General features: G+C 41.1%; 1 protein-coding gene across 8 annotated transcripts in view; it reads left to right on the top strand.

Annotated features, from left to right (window-relative positions):
• TRIM37 (tripartite motif containing 37) overlaps window positions 1-17,906 on the top strand; it is a 30,951-nt gene extending 13,045 nt beyond the window's left edge. For 2 of the 8 annotated variants that reach the window (XM_010573757.1, XM_010573753.1), the window contains 15 exons: window positions 753-803; window positions 1,245-1,326; window positions 2,871-2,947; window positions 3,427-3,606; window positions 4,357-4,471; window positions 4,702-4,914; window positions 5,318-5,454; window positions 6,160-6,257; window positions 7,680-7,880; window positions 10,015-10,326; window positions 12,030-12,158; window positions 13,120-13,306; window positions 13,988-14,106; window positions 15,760-15,912; window positions 16,747-17,368. In XM_010573757.1, coding sequence (XP_010572059.1) covers window positions 753-803; window positions 1,245-1,326; window positions 2,871-2,947; window positions 3,427-3,606; window positions 4,357-4,471; window positions 4,702-4,914; window positions 5,318-5,454; window positions 6,160-6,257; window positions 7,680-7,880; window positions 10,015-10,326; window positions 12,030-12,158; window positions 13,120-13,306; window positions 13,988-14,106; window positions 15,760-15,912; window positions 16,747-16,835 — 2,143 coding nt within the window. In that variant the 3' untranslated portion in view covers window positions 16,836-17,368. Of the gene's footprint in view, window positions 1-752; window positions 804-1,244; window positions 1,327-2,870; window positions 2,948-3,426; window positions 3,607-4,356; window positions 4,472-4,701; window positions 4,915-5,317; window positions 5,455-6,159; window positions 6,258-7,679; window positions 7,881-10,014; window positions 10,327-12,029; window positions 12,159-12,479; window positions 12,566-13,119; window positions 13,307-13,987; window positions 14,107-15,412; window positions 16,221-16,746 lie in introns of those variants that run through there. The other 6 variants (XM_010573754.1, XR_774763.1, XR_774764.1 and 3 more) reach the window with 6 other exon arrangements.
• Window positions 17,907-19,202: the final 1,296 nt, after the last annotated feature.

Raw genomic sequence — 19,202 nt, 5'->3', positions numbered from 1 at the left:
AATTGCAAGGCTCTCATGAGATGCCTCTGCAGGTCACCTTAATTCAGAATATACAGCCAAAATCACTTCATAGCACATTTCTTCATAAAAAGAGTGCTGAGTTCTGAGGAAGTCTGTTGAGAGTTTAGGCTAGCTGGCTGAAAAGCATCTCCAAAAAATTGATAGTAGGAGGTCTTAAAAGAATTCCTCAAATAATGTTGTGTTCTCTAGCAAAAGTCAGTTTGGTTTGCTTCTAAATGCAATCTCAAAACTCTTTTTCCTGACGTGTTTTCTGAAAAGAATAATTAAATGCCCCTCTGAGGAGGGTTTAAATCTGAATGTTCATTTTCCAATGGCAGTAAGGTATCTCCTGCTCTGAAACACAAACCATTTAAGCTTTGTGCTTTCAGCCATGCAATAGTTTCATCCTTTCTAGAACTAGCAAGGAGTCTTACATTAAAAATTCACCATATTAAGAGATTATTAGCCATCACAGATAAAAGGGCAAATCCTCTTAAATGCTTTTGGTTGCTCCTCCCTTCATAACATAAAATACTTGTTTTCTTGTGTGATATCACATGAAGAGGTACTGGGGAGAAGGCTTATAAATGGAATTTTCAGAAGTACTGAAATAACCCAGTGTAGTCCTAGTGAATTTCAGTGGCTCTGGTGACCTAAATCATCTTAAATGCTTCTGAAGATTCCAAAAGTTGGGATTTTTAATGTCATGTTATTCAACTCTAATATATTTATTTCCCTCCTACCCCCCCCAGTGAATTGGTTCCAGCCTATGACTCAACTACATTTGTCTTGGAAAACTTCAGGTAAGAATGTATCTTAAATTACTGTGCATATTGGGAAGCTTTTTCTGCTTCTTGTCTACATGAGTAGTATTCTTTAAAATGCAGAATAGCCTCTACAGAAAACCATTAGGTTGGAACAAAGCTATAGGAATTCAGTCAAAAACCTCTTGTTTACCAGGTGAACAATTAACCCTAGCTAAACTGTTAGCTAGAAAGGTTTTCCATGATAAAGGCAAACTACTTGTTTTTTCTCTTTTAAAAAAAGATTGGATAATTTTGCAAGGAATACATATATTTGTATGGACACTTAACATTTTGGATGGGCCTCATATGCTGCTACATGCTCTGTGCAGCAAGAAGGATGGTTCTAGAGTGTAAAAGTGCAAGTGTGTATGCAGCTTACTAGGTCATGGAGGGTTTTGCTTTGTCCCAATAGCAAATGTTTTTTTCCTTTCTCAATAGTACGTTGCGTCAGCGAGCTGATCCTGTTTACAGTCCACCTCTTCAAGTGTCTGGACTTTGCTGGAGATTAAAAGTTTATCCAGTGAGTTATATTTCCAACTAGAGTTGTTATTCCATCCAAAACACTTAATCAGCATTCATGTGCTTCTTTTGTAAGGAAACATCAGGTGGTCTCGTCTCATGTTATATATAAAAAGCAGTATGAAAAGAACGTAATATGGTTGTAGAGTTGATCACCAACCATTGGAGTATCCCCTCTCTGCCGCCAGATATCCAGCATGAGTGTTCTCAGTATAGTTAATCTGGTTAATTTAAAAGCAATTAAAAATGGGTCTTACCAATATGCCATAAGAATAGATATTTTTACCCTTTCTGTCTGAGTGGGTTTTGCAGATGTTTCTCACAGAACTGAGGTACAGAATAACTTACCATATTTATGTTTATGAATAATACTTATTTGGGAAGTTGGGAGGAGGACAAGGTATTAGTTAAAGTTGTTTTACTGTGCCTCCAGTTCTCAAATGCTGACATTAAAACGTGTGTGTTGTACTAATGTCCTTTCAGTAGGCTGAATATTCAGATTTCTGAAGCAATATGTTTGTCAATGTTGGAATGTTAACCCACAAGGTGTGATCTTTTTACAGTCCACTAGTCTGGTCAGTGCTGCCAGGAAGCTCTGGTTGCTACTGCAGCTGTGTTTGGAGAAATACGGGTTTAGTGGTGGAGTACAAGTTTTGTTTGTTAGTGATTTACATGGCATCTTCAGAGAACTGGATTAATCTGTTAAGCCCATGTATGCACAGAATTGTATTCTTGCAATGCGGTGGTGGACCCCTGTGTAGGTTTTCAGAGTATTGTAAATTCAGGATTGACTACACAAGGTGTGCTGTCAGAAGGCATTAAAATTTATTTTTTAAATGGTAAGTTGAAATGTTTCTTCAACCTAGAGGATTCAAGTTGAGCCATTCTTCATCCTTGATCAAGGTGAGTGTGATGGAGGTTTTGCCATGTTTTTTCTTGATTTCTGGTGATTCTAATATTGTTTCTCAGTTAACTGACCTAACTTTTTCATGTTGCATGGTTTTTTCTTTTTCTAAAGAAATTGCTCTGCTTTCAAAAATTAAGTAGCTTTGAAATGCAGCTATAAGTAAAATATTTCAGAACTAATGTTTAACCTGAGCTGTTTCCATGTTGAGAATTTGAGAAGAATTGGACTGTAATAAATGAAGTAGATTTTTATGAGCTTTTTTACTGATTTTTCTATATGTTAAATGTTTTTCCAATACATTGATAAGTGTTTGTCTATTCAGTCTTCCACTTAATTGAACCCCTAAAATGTTAATAGAGTAATTAAAGCTCTGTTTTGAGATTGATGTCTGAGATACCAATACTAGACTGCATATATGCTTCCAGGTGCAAACTCCATGTTTCAAGATACAGTAAGAGTTCTAGGTCACAGAAGACTAAAAATCAAAACTGTAGCATACAAAGTAGATTACTGCTGCAAATTCTGTATTGTTCGAGGCTGTTTTCTAAGCTTCAAGGGTGTATCAACGTGTTTTGTTTTGTTTTTCTGGGTTTTGCTTTCTTTTTTTAATCTATTTACCTTATTTTATTTATTTCAAGGATGGAAATGGAGTAGTACGGGGCTACTACCTGTCTGTGTTCTTGGAGCTGTCCGCTGGATTGCCAGAGACATCCAAGTAAGCAAACCTGTAGCAAAAGCAGCTGGTTTTTTTCTAGTGGCAAAGCATCTGGAGAGGTTTGCAAAGAATGACCTCAAGTTCTGTAGCATTGCTAGGGACTGATGCAGAGCCCTCTTGAAAAGAATAGTGAGACTTCTGTTGTCTGTTGAGCTTTGAATCATGCCCAAAGATAATATTTTAAAGTTGTTGATACTCAGTGGCTTTCTTGAGACAAAAAGCAAGCTGGCAAAACAACTGATAAGGTTATCTGTCTCCTAGTATTCAATCCTAGAGTTGGTTTACCACTCTGCTCCCTATTACTACTTTGTTCCCCCTTGTACTGTTTATGTAAGTGTTCAGTAAAATTTTAAGACTGAGTCACCTCTTCAGCTGGGCACGCAAGCCTCCCAGGAAGTGCAGTTCTGTTAAACTTGACGCATTCTGCAATTCTGACATCTTTATTTTGGTATTAATACCTGTGATCTTCTCCTGTGTAGGTATGAGTACCGTGTAGAAATGGTTCACCAGTCCACCAATGATCCCACCAAAAACATAATTCGAGAGTTTGCCTCCGATTTTGAAGTTGGAGAATGCTGGGGTTACAACAGATTCTTTCGTTTAGACTTGCTAGCCAACGAAGGCTATTTAAACAGGCAGAACGACACTGTGATTCTAAGGTAAAGAAGACAACTTAGTGGGGCTCTCTTCTGCTATCATTTCACAGAGTATCACACCTACTACTGAAATAGGAAATCATTAAGTAATTGAATTTTAAAAAATTTGTGACATGTTTTGTCATAAATGGATTTCATTGTCATAAGCTTTAAGGAAGAAAATATGCAGAAGGGAGTTGTGGAAACTATCTCTTTCTTTGAGAAGTAGCTATGCTTGACGCTAATAAGCCTGGGTTAGACATCTGTAGCTAACTAAATTAAAGGAAAAGGGTGTTCTTTTCCCCTCCTTAGAAACAGTTGTAGTGAGCATAGGAGAACTTTGGGAATAAAGGAAGCCTGTATTTTAGGAGAACTAGTGCTGTCAATGGGAATTGCAACGTTATGACAAAATACAGAAGCTTTATCCATCTACTTCAAATAGTCTCTGTACAGTCCTACTCTTGCTCCTGTTAAATGCTTTGGAGTGTGTTAATTTTGTTAGTGTTGGTTTGTGAAGATAACCACCTCTCACGTAGGAGAGGCAATTACAAAATACTTACTGTTACTGTTCAGTGTGTTCAGGATACTGACTATAGAAGTATATGTTGTCTGTTAAGTTTATTTCATCACTAGATTTCAGGTTGTATGATGTTCTTATGCAGGGCATTTTGGATTGGGGGGTGGGGGGGGCAGGGAATAAAAACCAAACCAAACCAAAAAACCCCAACCAACCAATCAAAAACAAAAAAAACCTTTTCAAATGTTCCTTTGAAGGTTCCAAGTGCGCTCGCCGACCTTTTTCCAAAAGTGCCGAGATCAACACTGGTACATTGCTCAATTGGAAGCAGCTCAGACGAGTTACATCCAACAGATAAATAACCTTAAAGAAGTAAGCGAGATGTATATTAATGTAAAATCATGTTTTACTGACCAGAAATTATCTGGTTTAGGTTACAATGTTCATGTTTGACAGTTGTGTTTATTTGGGTTGCTATTGGTAGTTTGACGTTGGCATTATTAAACTAGTATATATGCAAGTGAACAAACATACTTGATTTGATGATGATGCTTCATTGTCGTTTTCTATGTATACTTTTGTGTATCCTCCTAATATTTAAGAGACTTGCGATTGAACTTTCCCGGACTCAGAAATCACGAGGCATTTCACCTCCAGACACTCATCTTAGTCCCCAGAATGATGATGGTCCAGAAACAAGATCAAAGAAATCTGGACAAAGCACTGAAATACTACTTGAGAATGTTGCTGCTCCAGGACTAGTGCGAGATAGCAAGGAAGAGGAGGAAGAGAAGATCCAGCATGAAGACTTTAATGTAGGAATTGTCTTTTTCCTGGCTCTTTGTTTATGTGTAGCTTTTTATGATAGGATAGCAGTAGAAACATAGATGAACTTCTGAACTGTAAATTAGATTTATTATCCTCTGGATGGAAGTAGGAGATAACACAATTGAGAGCTAGCAATGAGAGATGACATTAGAGAGATGTTCCAGAACAGAGCTAATAGATCCTACCACAAAAAAGTTTCCAAGTTGCAGCTGAAAAATCCAATTTCTGTGTTTGTTACCAGCCTTTATTGTGCTTTGAGACCCTCCTAACTCCTGCGTGATAGTGTGACAGTCTGGGGAGAGGTGGTTTCCGTTCATAGCTTTTGGTGAATGCATTAAAGTGCCACTGAAATGTTTCTTTTTATAAAGATGTGTTCTGTTTTTCCTGTAGCATGAGCTCTCTGATGGTGACTTGGATATAGATCTTGCTGGAGAAGATGAGGTGAACCACCTTGATGGTAGCAGCTCTTCAGCTAGTTCGACAGCAACTAGTAACACTGAAGAAAATGATATTGATGAAGAAACTATGTAAGTAACTTAAAATGCTTTTCAGATGACCAACTTGTCTCCCAGGGTAATCATCCTAATATTCCAATGGAAACTGATTCATTTGCTGTATCACAATTGGTTGTGGGGAGGATTCTAGTGCAATGTGAGGGGTGTTTCCTATCCTGGAAACAAAATGAACTGATAAAGTTAACACTAAACATTGAATTTTCAGTTAGTTACTATCTTTCTGATCTCTTCATTTATTTTAGTGTTGTATTCTGTCTTTGACAAGTGATAGTCTGTGAAGGTTCTTTCCCAAAACACTATTAAGAAATCTGTTTCTACACTGTAACGAAAGAGAGGTTTGGTATTAGGAAGTGTTGTAGGAGAGTGATAATAAGGACAGTTACTTAAACTAGAGAATTTAAGGCTCTTAGCTGAGATGATGTCAAATCCTAGAATCTTCATTAAAACATGAGAATGTGTTGTAACACATACAAATATAGAAGTTTGCAGGATCAGATTTTACAGTCTAGATATGTATGGCACTTTTGGACTCTTGGTTAGTGAGTCAGTCATTTAATTAACACACTTTTGATTTGTTCAGTTTCTGTAGCTTGGAATGCAGAAAATACTATTTACAGTGCTTCATGTTGTTTTCAAGGTGTGTGCCATAACCTTTAACAAGAGCTGAAAAAAGCTAATAATTGTATTCTCCTTTTTCCACCCCAATCATCTCCTAAGGTCTGGAGAAAATGATGTGGAATATAGCAGTAATATGGAGTTGGAAGAAGGAGATCTCATGGAGGATGCAGCAGCTGCTGCTACTCCTGGAGCATCAGGTATGAAAAACAGCCTTCAGAATTCCCACATATGCGAAACGCTGCTGGATTCCTTCCCCTGTTCTTCTTGGAAGCAAGACCAAGCTGTGTGTTCTGCAGGCATTTCTATTTTTGGAAATGCTGCATCATGTGGTTTGTACTGATTATTGCAGTGTAGCAGAAACATTTCATTGGTGCATTAAAAAAAAGGGGGAGAAATTTTCTGAATGTGCTTGTGTAAAAATGATGCATAAGTTTGGAGGGAGGCTTTTTTGCCTCTTTGAAACCACTTTCATTCTGATCAAAAGAGCAGACTGACAAGCAATTTTTACTGATGTCTGTGTGGCCCCTGAACGTGTGACACATTCACTTTAGGTTTTAGTGCACTGTAAAACCTGAAGTACTTGGAGGGAATGAAGTAAAGAATCCTTACAAGTCCAGCAGAAATACATTTTAAATGTAATAATGAAAAGGTGCTCTAAGATTTCTTGCAGCCTAGAGGTGATTATAGCCCAATTTAGCCATAGGTTAATAAGACTCGAAGAAATATTTATATGGAATATCAGTATATTTATTTATGGCAAAGATACCAGAAGTGGCATTCACTGGAAGTGGTATTTATGCTGCTGTGGAAGTCTGCTAGTGCTTGAAAGACAGAGTTCCTTAACTGTCCTGCTTCTAGCTGCTGTTTCAAAACTACTCGAAAGTATCCTTCTGAAAGGATAGTCTTTAGAGTAGGAGCACAGTGGCTGTAGAAACAGCATTTATTTGGGAGCTTTTAGAAAGTAATTTTTAACAGCATTTGTAAAAGCTGATGCAGTCTCTTCACTTGAGCTTCTTGCATTTACCTGCTTGCACTGCTTTCCAGTCTGAATGCTGGTAGTGTCACCTGTCTGTGTTGGAAGGGAGTTTTACTAAACTGTACAATTTTAATCTCACAGATCTAACTATTTTCTCTTAAGACTCTCTTCATCTTTTGAGTGCCTTGGCCACTATGTACTGGGAACATAACACAGAGCAGAACTTCACTGAAGATCCCCACCTCCTTCACCCCCTTAATCTAATTGGGGGGGAGGGATGGGGACACGTAGAAAATTTATGTGCATGTCTTCAGGATAAATGCTCTCTGTATTGATTTGTTTACCAATCTATTCAAGAGATTTACATAAAAGGTATGAAGTGAAGTACTCTTTTTTTTCTTTTTTCTTTCCCCCCCCTTCTTCCCCACTGCCCGGTGCTTTTTAGCTTAAACTTTTGGTTAGAAGCATATCTGATTGCTTTCAAAATCCATAAATCCATGAAATAATACTGATGTCTTGTTAAGTTTCTTGGAATGTTTTCACTCCTAATCTGCTTGTAGAACTCTGTCTTTTAATTTTACAGGGAATAATACATCACCTGTCTCATGTATATGCACACTCTTTCTCTATAACTCTTCCTTAGGTACTAGCCATGGTTACACCAGTGCAAGTGGAAGACCTTCAAGGCGGGGAGGAAGTGCCCTAGGCTCAACAGCCAGTAGCAGTTTACTAGATATAGATCCCTTAATTTTAATCCACTTGTTGGATCTAAAAGACAGAAATGGTATGGAAAACCTTTGGGGCCTTCAGCCACGTCCCCCTGCCTCTCTTCTGCAGAACAGAGGTAACTGTACATCACATATCAGATGATTTAATTCCAATGTGGAAAAGGTCTCTGAGAATGCAGTCCCAGAGTTAGAAGCAGATTTGAGGAGGGGAGGGGGAAAAGAGGTTGACAGGCAGTCCTTTTCATTGATAGCTAGGCTTCCGTATCCTCATCTGTGCTCATCGGTATGCTGCATCTTACTGCCTGCTCTTAACACATTCATTGTCTTAATGATTGACCTCAGCTTGAGAACACCAGATGACTCAACTAAAAACAGAAGTGTGTATCAAGGGGGGCCTTCTCATCTTTTCTTGGGGGATGTGACTGAACTGGCTGGCTGTTTTGTGTAGCAACATTGTAGAGAGACAGTTCATGCAGTTTCTTTGACTACAACTGTGGGAGATGAATGAAAGGCCTGTTTCTAGAAGGGGTTAGCATTGGAAAACAAAACAACACGAAACAGCTATCTGCTGAGGAAGCAGTTACACCTCTCACTTCACACAGTTTGTACACTTAATGGCTGAGAGTACTAGGAGCGCAGTGTATACTAACTAGAAAATAAATCCTGGAATATACTTTTGTATGAAAATAGCATTTAGAACAGAACTAGAAAAATGTGTGTAGTAGTAAGGCTGGAAAAGCACATGTAAGCACTTGTGGAAGGAAAATGGATCAAAATGTCAGGAGCCAAAAATAGTGATGGTATTTAAATAATTGAAGACTTCAAAGAGTATTTGTCGTTCAGTTAGGACCCTTCAACCGAAAACAGCAATTAACTTCATGTGCAGCAAAAGCAAGATAGCTGGCAATTCTGGCACCCACGGCTATCACTGAAGGTTGCTCGTTTCTGTTGTTTTGTTAGTGAAGAATTACAATTAAATCAAACCTCAATAATACATTTATCATGATTAAGACTTATTTGGAGCTAGCTGGCCCACTACTGCAACATCTTATTTCAGGTCATTGTGAAACAACCATTTGGTGACTTAATAGAACAGAAGAGAAATAATGGTCCATTTGCTACAAATAAATGCTTGCTTTTGCTGCAACAGTGACGTTGGTGTTACTGAATCTAAAAGCTAGCTCAAACTATTTGTTCCTTTATGGTTGCCTTTTTAAATGCAGTCACATAAACAGGCAGATGAATTTTCTGCTGAATGTAATCCATATTTCCAAAAATGGAAGTCGCTTCCATAAGTACAAAAAGGGCAGGCAGCACATGACTAAGTCTCAGCTCTGTTTTGCCTGGAGAAAGGCTTAGACAAGAGGACCTTAAGAGAGGGCGTTGCACTTTGTGCTGCACTACTCGAGCAAGATTAAGCTCTCCTGTTGTGTTGAATGGCTTCCTGGTCATCTTCAGCTGCTGGCTATGCAGCTGAAATTACCTGTTTGGCTGAGGTTCCCTTAAGGTTTGACTGTTCCCAGAGCTTACTCAAGTTGGTCAACTAAGAGAAAACTGCTGTTATATTTGGAGTTTGCCAGACTTCACCTCCTAAGGTGAAGGTTTCTAAGAGCCACTTGGCTTTACAGTTTTGAACAGCTGAATTTGCAGTGAAACACTTACGGAATTTATAGCATTTCAAATAGACATCAAAGTTGATCTAATTGTGGCTGAGCAGCACGTAGGCTTACTCGGGTATTAGCTCCTCGACCCAATCTTCTGTTGTTAGGTATTTAAGGGAATTCCTTCCCTAGTTTCAGATTTCTTTGAGTTCTGTATGTTAGCATGATACATTGGTGGTATGAGCGCCTTACGTGCATGCAACAGATTTTATAAAAACATGTAACAAATCTGACATGAACTGGCAACCAGGCTTGTGAACTCAGGCTTGTCTGGCAACATAGAGTAGTAGCTCAGTTGTCATCAGAATTCATGCAGTAGTATTGGGAGCGTTGCTTCTTCCAGTGAGCAGGTTTGGGGGCCTTCTTCCATGGCAGGCAGGGAATGAAAATCTGTGGTCCCAGTACCTGTGCAGTGCTTGGCACCATAATATTTAGGTTGCATACCAGTGCAGAAGAATGTCTCTCTGTCCCTCATTTTTATAGCAGGGCAAAAGGTAGAATTCTTACAACTGTTAAAAATAGATGGCTGTTTTTATTTGAGAACAGTTTTATTTACCTGTTGTGTTCTTTAACCTTTCCTTTGGTAAAGCATCATCCTATTCTCTAAAAGATCGAGATCAGCGGAGGCACCAGGCAATGTGGCGTGTGCCACCTGACTTGAAGATGCTGAAAAGACTTAAAACTCAGATGGCTGAAGTTCGAAGCAAAATGTCTGATGTAAAAAACCAACTATCAGAAGTGAGAAGCAGCAATGCTGGCTCATGTGATGGACAGCCCAGCTTCTTCTCCATTGAGCAAGGTGCTTTAGCTGCCTGTGGAACGGAAAGCTGCAGCAAGCTGCAGGAAATAGGAATGGAACTACTGGCAAAGTCTTCAGTTACCAGTTGTTACATAAGGAATTGTAAGTGCATAGAAAAGGGGGGGTTTAAATGTTGCCCTTACAGATGTCGGTTTTATAGGTTTATATATCCAGGCATCTGGAAATAGACCTTTTATAGTTACTCATACTCAAGTTCAGCTGTAAGAATCTGGAAACGTAAAACCCACACTGCCTTTGAGTAAGTAAATGTTACTGAAACTGGTTTCAGCCCTTGTTGGTAAAAGCGCCAAAACTTTTGCTCCACAACCAGTAACACACCTAATGCAGTGAGAATGTTCTGAAGTTTAATCCAGTTTTGAACTGATCCTAGCTGAAGGTCATGTCTTGTTGACTGCTGCTCTGCGTCTGGCCTGTCTATGAACTTGAGGGTGTTCCATGATGCTTGCTAGTGAACAAAATTTAAAAACTTCAGACTTGCTATGCTTTAGTAACTTGAAATCTTGCTAAAATTCAAGTAAGCCAAGGTTCTCTCTGGAGGGACTTTGCCTTTTGAAAGGTGAGTTCTTTCAAAAAGGTGCCTGCCTTTTAGTCTGTTCGGGTGCTGTCACTGAGTTCTGGTGGCAGCACTGGTAAGCCAGTGTGGCATCTTTTGGATACCAGCACAAAGGCTGTGCAAGTGCTTTGTTGCTTATGATCCTGAATAAAAGCACCAATTGCTAATCCTCTCTCGCTTCCCTGTTGCCTGGGAGAGATGATTTTCCAGCCTTCTGGGTTTTGATTCAAGTTACTGCTTGCATTTTGGAGCTAAGATGAGTAAGAAATACATTCTAAAAATGAGTGGACTAAAGAACCAGTAGAATAGTTCCATTCCTCTCTATCCCTTTCAATATTAACCTGCAAAATGGGGCTTTTGCAACTCCAGCAAAGGTCTGTTTTGCATTTCATCACTCCCACAGAGCAGAGAATTTCTTCTCTGATGATGCAGCTTAAGAGAAAGAGTTGTGTTAGAGTTTGGAGCCCTGAATTGTACCATCAATAAGCCACGGAAAGATCAAGCTACTTTGGAAGTGCTAGCTTTTGTGCGTTGTGTGGTTTTCAATACCAGCTCTTTCCTTAGCAAATGCCTCGTCTCTCAAAGGTTACTAAGGCACAGTCACTTCATTCTGCATCAGAACAAGAGGAACAGGCATACAGTGCTCTGTAAAACAGGAGCAATCTTCTGATGCATTGAAGCCTAGATCCCCCACCTTTATGGGGTGTGGTGGCAGTAGAACTTGGTGTTTTGCTGTTCCAGCTACCACTCCTCCATTCCTCTACCTAGAGGAGTTTCTGTAGGAGGATCCACACTGACACGTGCTCAGAGAATGATTAATTTGGGAAGTGGTAAACAGCGCGAGTCCCATAGCCTGCCTTGCACTCTTGCTTTTGAGGTCCTTTGTTACACTGGACTTTGAATTTAAGAGCTGAAGGGATGGTTTTGGCTATCCTTATCCTTTTACACTGTCCTGATGGCTGAAGGAATCTGGGTGAGGGCTTTCTGAAGGATGTCTTAGTGTAAAGCAACTGAGCATTACTGGTGTAGTGTTGGCCACATCCATAGTTAGTTAAGCTTCCCTCTAGGCTGCATCTTTGACAGGAAGGGCGTGGAAGGAGTTTTGTGCAGGATTGGGAGTTAATGAGCAATGAGACTAGTATGGAGCTTAACTTCACTTAAAACAAGCATAAAGACAGAATACTGCAGCAGTTTGACTGAACACTTGTCACATCTTAAAATATTTTTGCAGCTGCAAGTAAGAAAAGTAATTCTCCCAAACCTATTCGCTCTGGACCAGCAGGTAGTCTGTCTTTACGAAGAGCTATGGACTGTGGGGATAGCAATCTTCGTTTAAAGGGAGACAGTCAAACTTCTGAAGGTAAATAAGGTCATCTTTACTTGTGTGATGGGATGCATCTTAGCATCTGTTATACAAAAACTTTTCAAGAAATCTTTTACTTGGCAGCTGAAATTTCCCTGAAACTTGACTGGATCCTTTCTCAAATCTAGTTAACGTTATTGTACCTTTGATAGCTGATCTGCTGTGAAACAGTGCCGTGCAGTTGACTTACCAGAACATGAATGTATGTGTTACATGTTACTTCTTGTCTCTCTGAAGATGTTTCAGGAGCTAACTTTATAATGAAAATCATAGATCAAAAAATACTGACCCAGGCTTAAATTGTGATTTGACTTAAAGGGAATTCCTGAAAACTCCGGATATATGTGATGAAAGAGTTGTATGATATTGCTGCTCCTGAGTTTTATGATGCCCTTCCTTAAGCGGTAATGAAATGAAACACCTAACACAGGAATTGTTATTTTGCCCAGTGGAGTTTTGGAATGGGGTATGGCAAGTGTTTTCTTATAATGCTAAATAGATAGAGAAGACTTGGGTGAGATACTGTTTGTGCCCAGTTTCACCCTTGTCCAGGACTAGAAAGGCTGCCTTACTGCAGCCAAAAGACTTTGCCTCTATAGCTGGGAAAAATGACAGTGAAGAGGGTGGCTGTGTTACTAGAAGATAAGTAGAAGATAAGTTTTAACTACACAAGATGGGGAAGGATTAATCTGTAAGCACATAGAGACCAGAGTCTCCCATCAGCTGAGCTCCCATGGCAGCTGAAACAGAAGCTCTGTGTGTTTAGAGAGTGGATATCAAATGGTATGTGTTGCCCATACATTGACTTGAAAATGTAAGGTTTTAAGAGTGAGGGTGGGGAAGATGCGCTTGTGCATACACGTGTTTTGTAACCAAACTGGTGATGTAAAACAACTGGATGCTTAGCCTTTTGAAATGAGGCTTGATGTGCTTTGAGTTTCTCTCCCTCTTTTCTCAGGTGGCGTAGGGAGTTCAAAGTTGAGCAGTCGGCATCACTCTTCCAGGCCCCTGGCTAACAGCAGTGTGTCTGAGGCGCTGCCTAAGCCAGAAGAAAGACCTTGTGAAGGTTCAGATTCCGATGTGGGAGTTTCTGGCCTAAATGGCTTAGCTGCTGTAGAGAAGACCAGAAAAGTTGGTGCTCTAGGGTAAGGTTTTTATTCTTTTTTCCTCTTGTTATGTCCTCCTCCACCTTCCCTTGATCTAGAAAGAAAAAATACCAATCTACTGAAACCAGGTGCTTGTAGCATGGAAGAGAGATTACTTTGAAGTTTGCTTGGTTGCTGCTGTTCCCTCTGGATATCAATTTTTGGTTTTACAACTAGGTTACAAGTCATCTTTTTTTATTTTTTCTTTTATTTTGATCAGCTGTGGCTGTAGTCTGAAGCTTGTGTTTGAAAGGCAAGCCCAGTCTGTTTTCCCACTATTCCTTGCAAAATATCCTCTAACTGAAAGTTAGCAATTTTGATTTCCCCCTGTATGACAGTATCTTTCACTGTGACTCTACTTTTCAGCAATTTCATAATAACACCTGGTTGGATAACTAAGCTAAATGCAACAGATTACTTGGTTGGGGTTGGTTTGTTTGTTTGTTTAAATAGTGAGAGTCACCATTTTTGGAAACTACGCATAATAAACTTTTCCAGGCTTATTTTTTTTAGATTTTAAATATTTCTCAATCAATCAAAACTGGAAGTTTAAGTGGGTATGCAAGAGACTTAAACAATGAGTAAAACCAGATGTGGCACTAAAAGGATTTGTTTCCATAGCTGGATTAAAGCTGAATTTCTAACGTGGGTTTTTGTATTTCTCCTAAATTCTTTCTTAAGGTCAAATTCTAAAGGATGTCGTACAGAAGGAGCACAGTCAGGTGGTCTGGAGAGCAGCTCTGAAACTGGTGAACTGCAGGGCATGCTTTCTGAAGGTGCTTCTGCAGGGCCAGAAGAAGGTAAATTGGATGTTGTAGAGGGCAAATGCAATGTGACAGCACTGCAGTGTGACAACACTATGATGATCCATTTCTGTAATGGAAATAGTTTGAAAGAAAAAGAGAAAAGAAAAAAAACCCAACTAATAAAACCTGTTTTCATGGTTGTTGAACTTCGCTGTAGTATAAATCTGAATGAGGAGAGAACATCTCTGTGTCACTGCTGTCTGTGGAGACATAGTGATGTTACGGTGCAGCAGGAGCATGAAGACCCAGCAGATAACGCTACATGGTGCCGTCTATTTCTCTGGGCTACTAGTTTCTTTTTGGACCTCTTGATATGTCTCCAGGTCTTTGCTTTGGTGTTCAGTTGCATGGCCTTGAAAATTATCTAATTATAACAGTAGCCAGTGACCTTGGCTTTTAAGTCTTCTGCCTTCAGGGACAAACCACGTTGGTAACTACCTCCACGTCCGCACTAGAATCTCTCCAACACTTCATTCGTGTCAGGTGTTGTGGTACGTAAGCCAGTTACCTTAGAGACTTGGAGGAAACTTTTCCCCCTCCCTTCCTGCATCCTTTCCATGCTGGAAAAAAATATTACTGGCTTTTTTTTTTTTTTGAAAGTCCACGTAAAAGAAGAGTGTTTCTTATCTTGCGAAAACTCTCCTGCCTTCCACCCCTGCACTAATTTGAATTTCAATGACTGAATTGTAGCGCAAAGCCTATATTAAGGTGCCAGCATCCATCTCTATCTGCAGTGTGCAATATTGTGTAGGAGTTGGCATTTACAGAAGGTCTCTCAGTGACAAAACTGAATTTCTGCTCTTAGTCACTGCAGCGTGATCGTGATGTGCTCTCCTGCAGTTCTCCTATTATAGCAGAGAGCCTAATAGGAAAATGTTTTAAAAAACTGAAATACTTCATTGTTAAAAACCCCAGGAAACAAATATTACAATTTCTTTCCCTTCAGAGGAAAAACTATAGTAGACTTGGCACCTCACTTAACTACTTGCTTTTTCTTAGCAGTGAGTATCAGCTCTGAAGAAGTAAAAGAACAGAGCAAACCCCTTTTGTCACCTACAAAAGTGTACAAAAGGGAGAGTTTTCACTGCTGTCAATGCACGCTCAAGGTCTGCCAAAACAGAGGAAGCCATCTTGATTATCAACAGCTATGGTTCTTTTTTGTAGGAAAAGCGTGGGTTTTGTGTGAGAGACTTGAATAGAGTATTGCTGCTTAAAGGGTCTGGTAGGTGCATCTGCTCCATGGGTCTTACTCCCTCTTAAATGTTAAAAAAGCAACCTTTATTTTCTGTCCTAATTGTAGAGGTAGACTGAGCAGCTGGCAGGGGAGTGCAGCTCAGCCAGGAGGGAGCTGTGGACACCTGAGTCCGTGCTCAGCTGGTGGCATGTTGGAACTGCTCCTCTTAAGCTAAGCTGCATGGCAGAATGAGGCCGGTTTCAAAGCTGGTACCCACTGTTCTGTCAAATTCCTGAGTGCTTTGGTAAATACATTTAGCTCTGAACGTGCTCCTTCTCTCTTGTTCTCCTGCCAGCTCTTGGTATTTGATACTGGTAACTCTTACGTGTGAAAAAGTTGAATGCTCCAGCTACGTAGATCATACCGCTATCGTTTTTGCCTTGTGGTTTCTGGTTTTTTGGGTTTTTCTGCAGCTGGGGTATGTCAGAAGCATGTCCTTCATCTCCTACCAGGAATGAGCAGTGACAGTGACATTGAATGTGACACAGAAAACGAAGAGCAGGAGGATGCCACCTCTGCCTCGGAGGGGTTTAACCACACCTTCTCTGTCCAGTCCTCAAGCGAAGGTAGAATCGAGCGTGTGAGCCCCCCTCCCCAAACACTCCCGCGCGTCTGCCTCTGAGCTCCTCTGATACAGAACGCTGCAAAAGCGGAGATCCCAGATGGTCCTGTAGAGGTATTAACGCTCAAGCAAGCGCCAGTAAGATTTGGAACTCCTCTCCTGGGATCCTAATTAAAAACAGATCAAAGCAGGAGAGGGGAACTCTTCCTAGCCTTGAGAAGTCAGTTTAGGTGAGTCTCCCAGGGAAGTGTTGGAAAACCCACAGCTCTAGTTCTCCTGAATTGGGACTCCCTGCGTACCAGGATCAGCACTGTAAGTAGGCTAATTTCAGGGAGGTAACCACTGCCGCAGACATGGATTTGCATCTTAATTGGCAGGACTGTGCTTTGAGCACTTCAGTGTAGTTTCAAAAACTCATCTCCTATTTCTCTGAAAAGCTTTAACCTTCTGATCAAATTAAAAGCTGTAAGGTGACGGCTGACGCTAGGTGAAGTTGACTTTTGGCCTGAATAAGCATCCCACACTGCATTAGCGGCATGGCCTAACACCTTGGCTCGGTAATTGGAGTTTGCTGCTTCGCTGTGTGTCTACAGCGGGCAGTAAAACCTCACAACTCATCAGGAGAACCAAAACGTTGCTCCTATCAGTGCTTGACTTAGAGGTATCTTAAATTTAAAACCCTGTGGCAGTCCTAACTCTGTGTCAAGCACATCGTGTACCCGTGTACTGGGGATGAAGTACAACACAGCGGGCCTCGCAGGTGATGAAACGTTAACTTGCTGTGTTCCGATTGCTCATCTGGTAAAGGTGACTGGGTTTTTGCTTGGTTTGTTTTCAGCCTCGGAGCGGTGCTCGATGTTCCCAGAGGGTGATCAAGTCGGTCCCGATGATCTCGGCTTTGTTACTGGAGAAGACAGCACCAGGTAATTGTAACCGTTTGCCCTAGCTGGCCTTCGAGGCGGCTGTAGCCCTGGGCACGCACTGTTCCCATGCTGCTCCTCAAGCTGCAGAGGTGAGAGGCAGCATTCGTCTTCTCGTGCATAGATGGGCGGGTGTTTGCGCAGCCTGACCAGCAGCCGTGGGGCTGCCCTGCCTCCTCAGGGCCACGCGGCTACCTTTGGGTTTAAGGAGTCTTTAGAAATCACACAGTGCTGAGGGAGGGCTGGCTGAGTTTTGCATGCTGATGGAGTTGTCACTAGAAAACTGTTTGGATTTAAGTACCTGGCATCAAATTTTTGACTCCTAAAATGGTGTCTGCTTGGAGCTGTAACGCTGTCCCTGTATGAGGGTTTTCAATGAAAGCTGACTTTCTTTGGAGCAGATAGAGAACCTCGAAGACCTGCTGGCTCGTGTCCCTGGGAAGAGGTGTGTTTATTCACTGGAGCTTAGTCGAAGGCTGCTGTTGGTGGCTGTGTGAGCACTCCATTCTGTCAGACACCCTCGTGTGGTTCTTCTGCACTCATCTTAAACCTGTTTCTGGGGCAAAATGACCTTTGAAGGCCTTACACTAAAGGTTGCTGGCTCTGCCAGCTTCAGATGCTCTGAAAAAATGTCCAAAAGGTGCTGGAGCCCTGTTTCAGGATGTGTCCCCTATTGTGTCATTGGAATAACCACAAACGCGTGCGTGTCCTCATTTTAAGTGGTATGAACTGCTTGTGTAAGACTGCCGCGTCCTGCAGACGTGATGGATGGAGGGTTGGGGTAAGGCAGCTGGCACAGGAGCTGTTTTCCTCACTGTGGGTATGGACCAACTGAACCCGTTGCCAAACTCTTTGCCACTGTGCATCGCGTTTTGAGCTGCTAAACTACTTGTGAAGCTACAATGAAAGCTGAATACCTGGTTAGCGATAAAGCATGAGTAACTGTAACCGATAGTTGTCCTTGTCTCAGCTGGCTGTACTGACGTTTGTTTCTGTATGAATGTTCCATGGTGTCAGTGCTGTACAACTCCTAGTTTGAAACTGTTTGCACTTTGTTAATAAAATGAATGTTGAAATCTGGTATGAAGTTTTAGACGTTTGTGTGTAAATAAGGGGAGAGGCTGGCTGCCAGGGGAAGTAGTACACTGCTACTGCCATGCTTGACTTGCGCTTTAGTACAGGGTTGCTGTAATGCCTGACTGCTTATAGAATAACTTTTTCCTGCCATACACCTGTCCCTTTTTTCCTGAATTATTCAATGAAAAGTGCTTAAACCCATCTGGGCTGTTTAAAGCTATGTTCGTAGAAGCCAGGCCAAGTGCTTAAATCCCCAATATTCAAATAGGAATTGAGGAAGAGCCACAGTTTTGTGTTTCTGGGCTGCAGGAAGGAGGTGGAGCCCTGAGCTGCCTCGTGCACAGATCGTTCCTGCTGCTGCTGCGCGCTGACGGTGGCCTGTGACAAGCTGCACGCGATGCTAGCGCATTGTGAGTGTTTACTGTTGTACTGGACTGCATGTTGATTATTATACACTGCTCAATTAGCAGTAATCACGGAGCTCTGCCTCTTCAACACTTGCAGATGCTTTACTCTTAATAAGAGGCCCAAGCTGAAGGAAATTACTTTGATTAGCTGTGTGATCGGTTCGGGAGTTTGTGTCCAGCCTTTGCAGGGACAAGAAAGGAGCTGGTACCATCGTGCTTTGCTCACCTTATGGTTATATAGATATTGTTATGTACAGCTGGTTTTTAAACAAGAGGTGGGGAAAGAGGCTTGGAAGACTTATCTAATTAATGTAGGCTGTGCCCTAACAGCCCCTTCCCTTTCTGGCTGTGAAACCAGCAGGCCCCAAGTACTGTACAGGCCAGTGCTGAGCCGTGTCGTTCTCTGTTACATGTCACACAAAGGAAATCTGCTTGCACCACAGTAAAGACATTTAGTTCAGATGTTGGTTGCTGTCTTTGGTAGCTCTTAAATAAACAGACTATCTGAAGTGTGGTTTAAATTACTGTTTTATTAAGATATTGGTAAAACTTCAACAGTTTTTCCTGTATAAACAGCTTTCATAAATAAAATATGGATGACTAATACATGGTTATAACTAAACTCATATGTGAACTGTAGAACAAGATTGCAAATGGAAAGTCGCAATGCTGATAAATGGTTAGCTTTAATTTATTCACTTTATAAAGAACATGTTAGTTTCATGAACAAGATCATACAGACAGGTCAACAGGAGCACCCAGTGCAGCAACTGCCACAACGCCTGGCAAGCTACGCGAGTACTGGTGCAGGAGCAGAAGTACTCGGGTGATCTCAGCCAGCTTCCCCTGTTCTTGTTCCAAGGTGTCTTCTAGGGTGAAGGAGAGAAAAA

The sequence above is a fragment of the Haliaeetus leucocephalus genome, unplaced genomic scaffold (genome assembly GCF_000737465.1).
Source record: "Haliaeetus leucocephalus isolate CR32 unplaced genomic scaffold, Haliaeetus_leucocephalus-4.0 Scaffold395, whole genome shotgun sequence".
Lineage (NCBI taxonomy): Eukaryota > Metazoa > Chordata > Aves > Accipitriformes > Accipitridae > Haliaeetus > Haliaeetus leucocephalus.
This window is presented reverse-complemented; position numbering and strand designations above follow the sequence as displayed.